Here is a 13,691-nt window from a genome sequence, read left to right on the forward strand (position 1 = left end):
GATCAACTTCAAAATTATGCCTTTAACAGATTTCTGCAGTGATTTCAAAACAGTTCTTAAACACAAAGAAAAGATAGATATCAAAGATGTTCATATGGAGGCCAGGCAACATAGTGAGACCAGTCCCTAAAAAAAAATTTTTAATCAGCTGAGTACAGTGGTATACACCTGCAGTACTAGCTACAAGGGAGGCTGAGGCACGGAGATTGAGGAGTTCAAGGCAGCAGTGAGCTAGGATCACATCAACGCACTCCAGCCAGGGCGGCAGAGCAAGACACTGTCTCTCTAAAAAAAGCAAAGCCATTCATATGGGAAACTTTATCCGTATTACACCATTATTCCCAAAGCTGTGTGGAGTGAGACCATCAATGGAAATCAGGGATACTAATATGCTAAATACAAGAACTATAAACAATATATAGACCTTCAACACTTTTAGAAACCACCTGTTAACAACTACTTCTAAAATCAAGTCTGACAAAACTATCTACATCAGGACTATTTAACAATATAAAACTTCTTAATGTATTTTTAATGCCAATATGAGTAAAATTATAAAAAGTAAAAAAAAGAAAAAACAAGTAAAATGAGAAGCCTAACCACTGAAACATTGGAAAGCAACCTGAATAACTGGGAAGAGTCCCAATAAGCAATAATTAAAATTACAAAACACCCTTTGGAGTAGCTACACTAATTTTTACCTTGACACAGTAACAAAGAATATACACAATGGAGAAAGAAAGAGGATGACCAGTCCATCTTGTGTGTCAACTTTCAGAGCTCTCTCAGATTTTAAGTTTTCACAAACTCTAAGGAGTTTCTTCTTATAGTCATTTGGTATGACACATTCAAGAATCAAAAAATATAGACAGATTGTCCACTCAAATTAAGAGGAGTTTTCTTAGAATTAAACAGATTTTTTATGTGAAATGTCCTATTAAAACAAAAATGTCACCTAAGAAAAAGACTTTGCATTGTGTTTGGATTAGAACTAGACATTGTTACTCTTTCAAACAAGCCTATCAGAAGAAAGCTATCATCAGTCCTAATACGTTCTAACTAGCAAGAAAAACTCTATTATTGGTTAATACTTTCTAACCATGAAAGGAAACCACACTGCTTCCAAGGAGGCAATAATAAAGAATATCGATACTCACAACCAGAGCTATCTCCAGCTCTTTGCAGACACTTGACTCAGTCTTCTCTAGGATTTCATCAATATTATCCATTGTGTCTTCTGAAATCAGTGATTCTTCCATAGATAGGTCAAAAACCTCATTTGCAAAAATAAACACAAGAAATATCTCATTTAATTCAATCAGCATTCATTGTGCCTTAATATCTGAAGCAGAGTATTAAGCTATACCCTGGGCAATGTAAAAGAACTAGGAATGCAGGAAAAAAAAGTGCCTACCCTCACAAAATTTGTGCACTGAAAGGAAAAGGTACATACACATAGCATACTGTAAGAAAATAAATGGTTAAAAGAGGAAAGAGGACAATCCTTAGGAAAAGTTGAGAAAAAGGAGGAACAAGACTGATATGATTTTTTTAAGACTAATAAAAGGAGCAATCTGACTAAAAGCTGATAAAGAACCTTGACTGGTAAGGTGGCAAGTTTAAATCTGATACATAGTAGGTAGACGATGTCAGCTCTTGAACAAAGCACGTGATTTTTAAAATATATATTCCCTGGTTTATGCTACAAACACAACCGGGCAGGAGCTTTTATTACCTTTAAGGTTCTTTGGAACCATGCTACAAGACGCTGCAGAGAAGCGTCTGTTTCACTTCTAACATTGGTGAACTCCTCTCTTTTATCACACTTCCAGTCACAAAACTTTTTAAGTATTTCATCAGAATTTGCTCCTTCTTTGGCTTGTCCATACACTGCTTCTAAAGAGACTGACAAATCCTGCAGAGAGATATACTTCTGTTTATTAAAGTTTATTAACTAATTCAGGATTCAAGCACTGTGTTAGGATCTAAGGGGCAGAAAAGCAGTATGCTGAATCCCCATTCTTGAGAATTTCATAAATACAACTTAGAATCATCAGATAGAGATGAAAACACAAAACTACCTAGAAGGTGGTTTATTTGGACCATAATAGTAAAGTTTATTAAGTGAATTAGTTACAAATAGAAAGCTTTATATCCTTATGGTTTTTAATTAAGCAGACATTACCCTGTTTTCCCTTTTTGTATAAATTTATCAGGTAAAAGAGTAATTTTGTTACATGGATATATTGTGTAATGGTAAAGTCTGGGCTTTAGCGTATCTATCACCCAAATGTACACTGAACCCATTAAGTAATTTCTCAACATCCACCACCCTCCACCCCTAACCACCCTTCTGAGTCTCCTTTGTCTATCATAAGAATCACTACTATTTGTCCTGGCATGAAAGTTTCTAAGACCGATTGCCAAATAAAAATAAACTACACACCAAAATATACAAATAATTCTAATTAAGTAAAGACATTAAACATATATATGGACAATCATGCATCACTTAACGACACGGATATCTTCTAAGAAATGCATCGTGAGGCAATTTCATCATTATGCAAACATCACGGAGTGTACTGATGCAAACCTAGATGGTATAAATTTACTACATAACCAAACTACATGCTATAGCCTACTGCTCCTAGATATAGCATGCTACTGTACTGAATAATGTAAGCAATTGTAACAATGATTGCCTAGGTAAACACAGAAAAGGTACAGTTAAGTACTATAATTTTATGGCATCACCACCATATATACAGTCCATCATTGACCAAACCATGCAGCCTTTGACTGTACTTAAAGGCATTTTTTTAATGAATTGGCCTGGCTGGGTTTGTCGGGGCAGGTGTGCAAAAAAACAAAACAAAAAAAAAAAAACCCAGTAATAATAAAATTTTTTAATGTAATAAAGAATTGGAAAAGACAAGATAGGCACAGTCTGCTAGCTCTCTCCAGAAATCAAACCCTAGAAATTTTACAGAGATAAGAAAAAAGCTTAAGAGATCTCAGAAGTTTTTAATCACAAAACTCTGAGAAATCTTAGGCAGAGGATGGTTGGTGTTTAGCACTGAATTAATAAAGTCCCTACAAGTGAAAGAAGGACTGTGTCACAGCATAGAATTACCTGTGGGAAAAGAAAACTTTTTTCATAGGCCCTTCTCTCTCCCTCACATCAGGAGGAAAAACAGCAGCACCATCAAGAGGCAACGGGTTTATGCAAATACAGCACAAGAACACAGATGAGGCAAAAATTGATAACCGATATAGAAGAGCTGGCCAGCCCCTGACAATTCTCTTTCCTTCACTTCTCCCCTGAATATCTGGCAGCATTTACATCTAAGGGCGGTAGTGCCTGGAAAGGAGCAGTAGCTGAGGCAGAGGGAATAGAGGTTTGCTGAGGAGTAAGACCACCCAGGAGAGAAGCAAAGAGGGAGTAGATAATCCCTGGTTGCAACATCAGAAGCTCTAGACCCTTAAAAACAACCCCATTCTAGTCCCTAAACCTATCCGAAGTCTTAAAAGTTGTGGTCCAGACTTTCACTCTTCCCTAGGCCCTTCATATAACTACACAACAGCAAAGAACTAAGGTAGCTTATAGTTCCAAGGGAATATGAGATCTTGAGGAGAGATAAGAAGAGGATAAAATGGTGTAAATGTCACAAGCACTCTGAAAGAAGTATAAAAAACTAAGCCACTTTATAAAAAGGAAGTAAAATCAGTGCCAATGGCCCAGATAACAGTAAGAACTCAAAAATAAGCATAATAAATATTCTCAACAAAAGAAAGAATATTGGAAATACAAAGCCAAGTACTTATAAAAAATAACCAACTGAAGATATTAAATATAAAAGAAATAATCTTTGACAAAACACAATGGATTGGCTAAATGGCAGAAGGGACACAGCTAGAGGAGTAATTCATTAGCTACATGGTTGAGTCAAGGATCCCTCCAAAAAGATACCAACAAGATAAAAAGATTTTATTTATTTATTTAGTTTAACCCACCTCCTACATAAGATAAAAAGATTTTAAACAATAGATTAGCCATTAAAATATGTAGATAACAGAAATAGAAGCTTAAATATCTATCTAACGGAAGTCAGAATAAGAGAAAAATTTAATGGGGGAGGGAAGTATCTTAAGAAATAATTATCAAGTATTACCTGCAATTAAAGAAATATATAAAACCTCAGACTGAACTGGCTCAGATTCAGTCAAAACATAAACATGTTCTGATGCAACTTAAGAACAAAGTCAAAGGAAAATTTTAAAACTTCCAGAGAGAAAAAAGATCACCGAAGAACAAAGATTAGACTGATATCAACAATTATGGAAATAAGAAGGCTGGGCACTTTGGCTCACGCCTGTAATCCCAGCACTTTGGGAGGCCAAGGCAGGTGGATCACTCGAGGTCAGAAGTTCGAGACCAGCCCGGCCAACATGGTGAAACCCCATCTCTACTAAAATTAGCCAGGCACAGTGGCGCATGCCTGTAGTCCCAGCTACTCAGGAGGTTGAGGCATGAGAATTGCTTGAACCCAGGAGCCAGAGGTTGCAGTGAGCTGAGATGGCACCACTGCACTCCAGCCTGGGTGAAAGAGCAAGACTCTGTCTCAAATAAAGAAATAAAATTATAGAAATGATACAATAGATTATTATTGTCAAAGGTGTAAAGGAAACATGCCCTTTGAACTTGCTATTTTATAGTCAGCTAAACAACTATTTGTATTTGAGATTGAAATGAGATATCCTAAAATATCAAATAACTCACAAAATCAAATACACAAAGATTTCTTTGAAAGCACTCTTAGAGAAAATATTCCAATATACAGAGAAAGCCAAGAGATAAACGACTTATGAAATAAGAATGGAAAAATAACCCTAAAGTCTATTTAACTGAGCTATCACACACAGTATCTATAATAACCTGTGACTAAAATCCTAGACAATTGTGTTTGGTTCACTGGTTGGTTTGGGGAAGGAGGTACAGAAAGAGAGGAAAGACACCAAAGGCAGATAAGAATGTTCTAAAGTATTAGAAGAGTGGCCAGGCACAGTGGCTCACGCCCGTAATCCCAACACTTTGGGAGGCTGAGGTGGGTGGATGACTTGAGGCCAGGAGTTCAAGACTAGCCTGGCCAACATGATGAAACCCCATCTCTATTAAAAACACAAAAATTAGCCAGGCCTGCCTGTAATCCTAGCCACTCATGAGGCTGAGGAAGGAGAATCACTTGAACCCAGGAGGCGGAAGTTGCAGTGAGCCAAGACTGTGCCACTGCACTCCAGCCTGGGCAACAGAGTGAGACTCCATCTTAAAAAAAAAAAAAGTATTAAAGATGTAAGTCAGAAAAGGGGAGAAAAAGAAACCACGATAAACAGAAATAAGTTTTAATAAAACAGTAATTATAAATATGTAAATTAAGTTACCAACAAAAAAGATATACGTTGGGTGCTTTCAAAAATTAAATCCATTAGTGTGTTATCAGGAGGGCATTTCAAAACATGAATACAAAAGGTTAAAAATAAAGGGAGAAGCCAGGTGCAGTGGCTCACATCTGTAATTCTAGCACTTTGGAGGCCAAGGTGGGTAGACTGCCTGAGCTCAGGAGTTCAAGCCCACCCTGGGCAACATCGTGAAACCCATCGCTACTAAAATACAAAAAATTAGACAGGCATGGTGGTGTGTGCCTGTAATCCCAGCTACTCGGGAGGCTGAGGCAGGAGAATCGCTTGAATCTGGGAGGCACAGGTTGCAGTGAGCCGAGATCGGCCACTGCACTCCAGCCTAGGCGACAGAGCGAGACTCCATCTCAAGAAAAATAAAAATAAATAAAATAAAAATAGAAAAAAAGAAAAGATGTTACAGTGTTAACTAAAAAGAAAGGTGGGATAGGAACTTAAAAGGCAAACAAAAAATTTTTTATTTTATTTTTTAAAATCTAAGTGAAAAAATAAGATTACATAGTAGTTAAAAAGAAAACATTTTTATTATTATTTTTGACTTTTAGTTTAGGTTTGGAAGTACATGTGAAGGTCTGTTACATAGGTAAACATGTGTCATGGGGGGGGATACACATTTTTAAATACATTACAATCATGAATATCTTAACACTCAACAATGTGGCGCTGAAATACTTTGAACAAGAACCAAAAGAACAATAGGGACAAATAGGGACAAACCTATCTATTTCAGATATGTGTAACAAAAATATCTCAAAGACTGATATACTGAACCAACCAAAACCTAAGCAAGTTTTACATATATCTTAAACTGTACACCAAGAAAACCGAGAATACAATGTCTTTTTGAACTTAAGAAGACCAGTCACAAAAAATCAACCATGTATTGTACGCCATAAAAGAAGTCTAAATAAAATGCTGAGGAAATCAGAAATCAAGAACTTTAATTTATTTGACCTTCATTATAGAAATATCTTTCTTGGATACTTGAAAAATAAACTATTTCTCAGCAAAATAAAGAGAAATTTAAAGAATATTTTGGTGACCTGAGGGAATACTAGAAGTGGAGACAAGCCAGACAAGGCAAAAAGTCTTCTAGCATTGAACTTTTAAAAGAAAAGAGGTTTAAAGATTATCTTAATTACAGAACCTTAACCCACATTTACTAACAGTGAGAAGAAATAAACCTTAACTGATAAAGTAGAAGTTGCATTGTGGAAAAGTAAATTCTTACTATATTACTGCCCTTTTATATGCAAGGCTTACTTCAACATTCTGGAAGAACTTATACTATTTATGCAATTCCATTTAAAAAAATGTTTCAAACCAGGGCTCCAACAGTTCTTAAGCCATGTGGAGCATCATCGAAACTACATCTTCATCCAGCAAGACAGAAAGAAACAATGCCTAGATGTCCCTGAATATCTTCTTCTCCAAATTTCTAGCAAGCTTATTCCCTGCAGTCCACAACAAGATCGATATCAGCTACTGGTCAGCTTAGTACTAGAGTAACTGACCAAAGCAGCAAAAATTCAAAAATACATAAAAGGTAAAAGGACTAGAAGAGAAAAGATTAAAGAGTTATTGTTTTCAAATGAAAACATTTGAAAATGAAATGAAAACATTTCAAATGAAAACATTTGAAAATGAAATGAAAACATTTCAAACGAAAACATTTGAAAACACAGAAAGCAGAGTATCAACAGACAAATGAGAACTAAAAGAGAGAGGTCAGCAGAGTTATCAGAGAAACATCAGTACATAAAAATGAACAGTATTCCTCTATTCAATCAAAAATAGGAAATGAAAAGATAATATTCATAAAAGCAATCAAAAACATAAATAAATAAAAGTTCAATGAAGATAAAAACATGAGGACTTATAGAGAAAAATTTTAAACAATATTAAAGGACAAAAAAAGATCTGAATAAGTAGAGAGAAACACTATTATTAGGTGAAATTACTTAACATTGCCATGTTCATTCACCCCAAATTAAAGTCATTCCTGAGCTGGCAAGACAGAGCTGAAGACAAGATTCCACCATATCATACAGCTATATGTACTACAGTACTCTAGCCTCTGATCACATCAGGGAGAAACTTCCCTGGTCATGGAGCCTAAAAACCCTATAATTTAAGGATCAGAGTTGATCCCTTCTCCCTCTAACATGTGGTCCTACTACATTTTCTGCTAGAATGCAATGGACGATAAGGACCCACATACCTGCTACTGTTCCTGTCTCCATTAATTTCCCCAGTGAATACTGCTGTAGCAGGCCTGGAGTCCCTAGCCATTTTACCTTGTTTGCAAGATAGATATGCATATAAACATAGCCACAAAATATATTAATATAAACTTTTAATCCCATTAAAAAGAAATTAGAATTCAGGAAATAGGAAAAACTTTTGCAACCATCACAGAACAATCTAAAGTCTTAAGGTAAATGCTAATTTCACTTCTTAAATAAACTTACAATTTAACGTATATTTAATATAGTTTTAATTCCAACCTGCAATGTTTTTAAGCGTTTATTAAGAGATGACTCATCAACATCCAGAATAAAATATTCTACTGACATGTACAGCTTCTGCTGCATTTCATTTCTTTGGGTAATCAAAATATTCCCTTCATTCTGGAGGAAGAAAAAAAGAATAACCATCATTAATACATCAGGTCTTTTCTGCATATGACCTATATGAAAAAAAGTGATCTCCAAAATTAACTTGATATTCTCCAAACATAGTAGCATTTAGGACATTTCTCTCCTTAGATCAACAAAATGACAAAAAAACTTCCTTTCTCTTAATTAAAAATAAAACATTTAAATTCAACAACTCTGATCTGCTAATTTTTATTTTTCCCATTATTTCTGCAACAATGAAATTTTTGCTTTTCTTACAGAAAATTATATAAGTTCCTACTAATTACATATGGCCTCTTTCCTATTCCCATCCCATTCTCAACTCCTTCAGCTACTCATCCTTCAAGATACACTTAAATACCAGGATAAATCCTCCAATTTGTCCAACAGGCTGTGTTTGGAAATACATATGTGAAAGATATCCAAGAACTCTATGCATTTTCTTTATTATAGCACTTACCATACTGTATTAAAACTATATATTAATATATCCAACCTATACCCAAGAAAGAAAGAAAGGATGATGTCTTTTAAAAATTTTTATCTCTATTACCTATAACAGTGTCTGGCACATACACTTAAAAGTCTGAATTTTAGGATATTTTTTCTTGCATAAGCTCAACCAGACTATTTTATTTTTTTTATTTTTTTACTTATTTATTTTTTTTTTTTATTATTATACTTTAGGTTTTAGGGTACATGTGCACAATGTGCAGGTTTGTTACATATGTATCCATGTGCCATGTTGATTTCCTGCACCCATTAACTCGTCATTTAGCATTAGGTATATCTCCTAATGCTGTCCCTCCCCCCTCCCCCCACCCCACAACAGTCCCTGGAGTGTGATGTTCCCCTTCCTGTGTCCATGAGTTCTCATTGTTCAATTCCCACCTATGAGTGAGAACATGCGGTGTTTGGTTTTTTGTCCTTGCGATAGTTTACTGAGAGTGATGTTTTCCAGTTTCATCCATGTCCCTACAAAGGACACGAACTCATCATTTTTTATGGCTGCATAGTATTCCATGGTGTATATGTGCCACATTTTCTTAATCCAGTCTATCGTCATTGGACATTTGGGTTGGTTCCAACTCTTTGCTATTGTGAATAGTGCCGCAATAAACATACGTGTGCATGTGTCTTTATAGCAGCATGATTTATAGTCCTTTGGGTATATACCCAGTAATGGGATGGCTGGGTCAAATGGTATTTCTAGTTCTAGATCCCTGAGGAATCGCCACACTGACTTCCACAATGGTTGAACTAGTTTACAGTAAAAGTCAACCAGACTATTTTAAAACTATAAATAAAAAAGAAAAGACCTCAAGTAAAGCCTATTGTTTTCATCAAAAACAGCTGGGTGCGGTGGCTCACGCCTGTAATCCCAGCACTTTGGGAGGCCGAGGCAAGCGGATCACGAGGTCAGGAGATCAAGACCACGGTGAAACCCCGTCTCTACTAAAAATACAAAAAATTAGCTGGGTGCAGTGGCAGGCGCCTGTAGTCCCAGCTACTCGGGAGGCTGAGGCAGCGAACGGCATGAACCTGGAAGGCAGAGCTTGCAGTGAGCCGAGATCACACCACTGCACTCCAGCCTGGGCGACAGAGCGAGACTCCGTCTCAAAAAAAAAAAAAAATACAGGTGGCCACATGGCAATCAAGTTAAAGAACTATGCAAAATACTTGAATAAAAGTTAACAATTCTAAGCCAAAATAAGTACAATAAGGGAAATAAAATGACGATTTCATTTGAGTGGCTATTATGATTGTATATTTAGCCAATAATCTACCCTTCCATCTATCAAGTAAACTTTAAGTCCGGAAACACAAGCAGTAGTAGAAAAAAAAAAATTCTACTTTCAAAAAAAGTCACATCTGTACTCATAGGATACTAAGTGCTAAAGCTCCATCCTGAATACTTTCACTATGCTCAAACCACAAAAATAAATAAGGCAGGTTTTTTTATCTTTTCATCTTATATGAAAATACATTAAGAAGTATTTTAATATCAATAGTGTGGTTTAAATGGAGAAAGAATAGGCTTTGCTGTCAGACATGTCTGGGTTCAAGTTCCATATTAACATTTAGAACTAGGGTCCAGGCATGGTGACTAACACTTGCAATCCCAGGACTTTGGGAGGCTGAGGCAGGAGAATTACTTGAGCCAAGGAGTTCAAAACCTGTCTGGACAACATGGTAAAACCCTGTCACTATAAAAAGTACAAAAAAATTAGCCAGGCATGGTTGGTAGTGCACGCCTGCAGTCCTAGCTACTTGGGAAGCTGAAGTGGAGAATCTCTTGTGCCCTGGAGGTTGCGGCTGCAGTGAGCTGTGATCATGCCACTGCACTCCAGCCTGGGTGACAGAGGGAGACCATACCTCAAAAAAAAAAGTAATTTTTTAATTTTAAAAAATTACAACTAGGTAATCTTGAACAATTTCCTTACCCTTGTAAGCCTGTTTCCTCACTTATAAAATGGGAGCAAATATGCCCATTTTAAAAGTTAATGTAAGAAAATGTTTATCAACACACTGCCTGTGTTTCATAGAAATTTAAAAAATTATTCATTCTGCTGTCATCTTCTTTCTCCCATAATCAGAAGTGGTCAGTTAAAACCTAATATGTAAAATAACCAAAATCAAATCCCTTCTCCAAACTAAACATTCCTGGCATTTTCAAAAGCCTAGTTATCCCGCTCATACTTCTCATTCAGAGCCAGTCAGGCTGCCAACTGATCAACCTAGGTATGATTAGGGAGTAAGATTTACAGGGTATAATCCACAGAGGCAGAAGCCACAAATATTTAAGATGGAACAAGTCCAAACAACAAGTATAGAGCTCACAGGTGCTAGGGAAAGTTATGGTGGTTGTAGGGAATGGTTTACAGGAAAAACAGGAAGTTCTGTTCAGTCCAATACAATAAATTAAAGAAAACTGCAACAGGAAATAAATATACTTGTACCTAAGCTACTAAAGAATTTATGTGAAATATTTCATTTTCATACCCCTACTCACACACACAAACAACTACCTCCCAACAATAGATGACTCAGACACTAATTAATAGTAAGGCAGAGTCTTACATGCATACAATACACTACTCAGACCAGAAAAGATCCACATTAGCATGTATGAAAGCCACTCTGGTATACAAGCCTAATGTCCCTCAAAAGCCAATATCTCTTATGACAACTCCATAGGTATAGCTTCCAGGGTCCCTCAAGGGGCATGTTTAGTTACAAGAGTCCACATCAAGTATTTGTAGTTTGTAGTTCCTCCCAGTACAGATGCAATTTGACAATCATAAGTTATATTTACCATGAAAAATGTTGCCTGGTAACACAGTTGAAATATTTTATCACATTACGAAGGGAACAAAGAGAGGGAGTTAACCAAAGGTAAAGTTTTCATGCAAAAGGGGAAAAGATTTTGTTACCCCTTTTCCACAATCACCGGTTGTCTATTACACCTTTCTTACAAGGCTATAAATGAAGCAAATTATTAATATGAAGTTACTGTAAAAGTTAAAGATTTTACACAAACTATCATTACAGTATCTCCAGTTCCTTTTCTTTCTAGAAAGATAACATTTCCTGAGTTCTAATTTGATTACACTGTGATCTGAGAGACTGTTTGTTATTATTTCAGTTCTTTTGCATTTGCTGAAGAGTGTTTTACTTCCAATTATGTGGTCAATTTTAGAATAAGTGCCATGTGGCACTGAGAAGAATGTATATTCAGTTGATTTGGGGTAAAGAGTTCTGCAGACGTCTACCGGGTCCACCTGATAGAGAGCTAAGTTCAAGTCCTTAATACCCTTGTTAATTTTCTGTCTCATTGATCTAATACTGACAGTGGGGTGTTACAGTCTCCCATTATTATTGTGTGGGAATCTAAGTCTCTTTGTAGGTCTCTAAGAACTTGTTTTATGAATCTGGGTGCTCCTTGGGTGCATATATATTCAGAATAGTCACCTCTTCTTGTTGAACTGTTTCATTTACCACTATGTAATGCCTTTCTTTGTCTTTTTTTATCTTTGTTGATTTAAAGTCTGTTTTGTCAGAGACTAGGACTGCAACCCCCGCTTTCTTTTGCTTTCTATTTGCTTGGTAAATTTCCCTCTATCCCTTTATTTTGAGCCTGTATGTGTTTTTGTGCGGAAGATGGGTCTCCTGAATACAGCACACAGATGAGCCTTGACCACTTAGCTAATTTGCCAGTCTGTGTCTTTTAATTGGGGCATTTAGCCCATTTACATTTAAGGTTAGTATTGCTCACTCAAAACCACACGATTTCATGGAAATTGAACAACTTGCTCCTGAATGGCTCCAGGGTAAATAATGAAATTAAGGCAGAAATCAAGAACTGCTTTGAAACCAATGAGAACAAAGAGACAATGTACCAGAATCTCTAGGACACAGATAAAGTAGTGTTAAGAGAGGAATTTATAGCACTAAATGCCCACATCAGAAAGCTAGAAAGATCCCAAATCAACGTCTTAACATCACAATTAAAAGAACTAGAAAGGCAAGAGCAAACAAACCCAAAAGCTAGCAGAAGACAAGAAATAAGATCAGAGAAGAATTGAAGGAGACAGAGACACACACACACACACACACACAAAACACTCCAAAAACATCAATGAATCTAGGGTCTGGTTTTTTTTAAAAAAAAAAGTAACAAAATAGACCACTAGCTAGACTAATAAAGAAGAAGAGAGAGAAGAATCAAATAGACTCAACAAAAAATGTTAAAGGGGTATCACCACTGACCCCATAAAAATACCAACTACCATCACAGAATACTATAAACACCTCTACACAAATAAACTAGAAAATCTAGAAGAAATGAATAAACTCTTGGATGCCTACACCCTACCAAGACTAAACCAGGAAGTGTGGGGAAAAGAAAGAGAGATCAGACTGTTACTGTGTCAATGTAGAAAGAAGTAGACATAAGAGACTCCATTTTGTTCTGTATTAAGAAAAATTCTGCCTTGAGATGCTGTTAATCTGTAACCCTACCCCCAACCTTGTGCTCCCTAAGACATGTGCTGTGTTGACTCAAGGTTTAATGGATTTAGGGCTACGCAGGAGGTGCTTTGTTAAACAAATGCTCGAAGGCAGTATGCTTGTTAAAAGTCATCACCACTCCCTAATCTCAAGTACCCACGGACACAAAACACTGCGGAAGGCCCCAGGGACCTCTGCCTAGGAAAGCCAGGTCTTGTCCAAGGTCTCTCCCCATGTGAAAGTCTGAAATATGGCCTCGTGGGAACGGAAAGACCTGACCATCCCCCAGCCCGACACCCATAAAGGGTCTGTGCTGAGGAGGATTAGTAAAAGAGGAAGGCCTCTTTGCAGCTGAGATAAGAGGAAGGCATCTGTCTCCTGCTCGTCCCTGGGCAATGGAATGTCTCGGTGTAAAACCCGATTGTATGTTCCATCTACTGAGACAGGAGAAAACCGCCTTAAGGCTGGAGGTGAGACATGCTGACGGCAATACTGCTCTTTAATGCACCAGATATGTTTATGTATATGCATATCAAAGCACAGCACATTTTCTAACCTTGTTTA

General features: G+C 36.6%; 1 protein-coding gene across 1 annotated transcript in view; it reads right to left on the reverse strand.

The window, feature by feature from the left end:
- Positions 1-13,691, reverse strand: part of STK31 (serine/threonine kinase 31) — a 136,079-nt gene that overhangs the window by 67,976 nt on the left and 54,412 nt on the right. Inside the window, exons 10-12 of the mRNA XM_030796693.1 lie at positions 7,986-8,108; positions 1,736-1,915; positions 1,158-1,274 (exon numbers count right to left, since the gene is read on the reverse strand). Of these exons, the coding sequence (XP_030652553.1) occupies positions 1,158-1,274; positions 1,736-1,915; positions 7,986-8,108 (420 nt within the window). The remainder of the gene's footprint in view (positions 1-1,157; positions 1,275-1,735; positions 1,916-7,985; positions 8,109-13,691) is intronic.

This window comes from Nomascus leucogenys, chromosome 17 (assembly GCF_006542625.1).
Source record: "Nomascus leucogenys isolate Asia chromosome 17, Asia_NLE_v1, whole genome shotgun sequence".
Lineage (NCBI taxonomy): Eukaryota > Metazoa > Chordata > Mammalia > Primates > Hylobatidae > Nomascus > Nomascus leucogenys.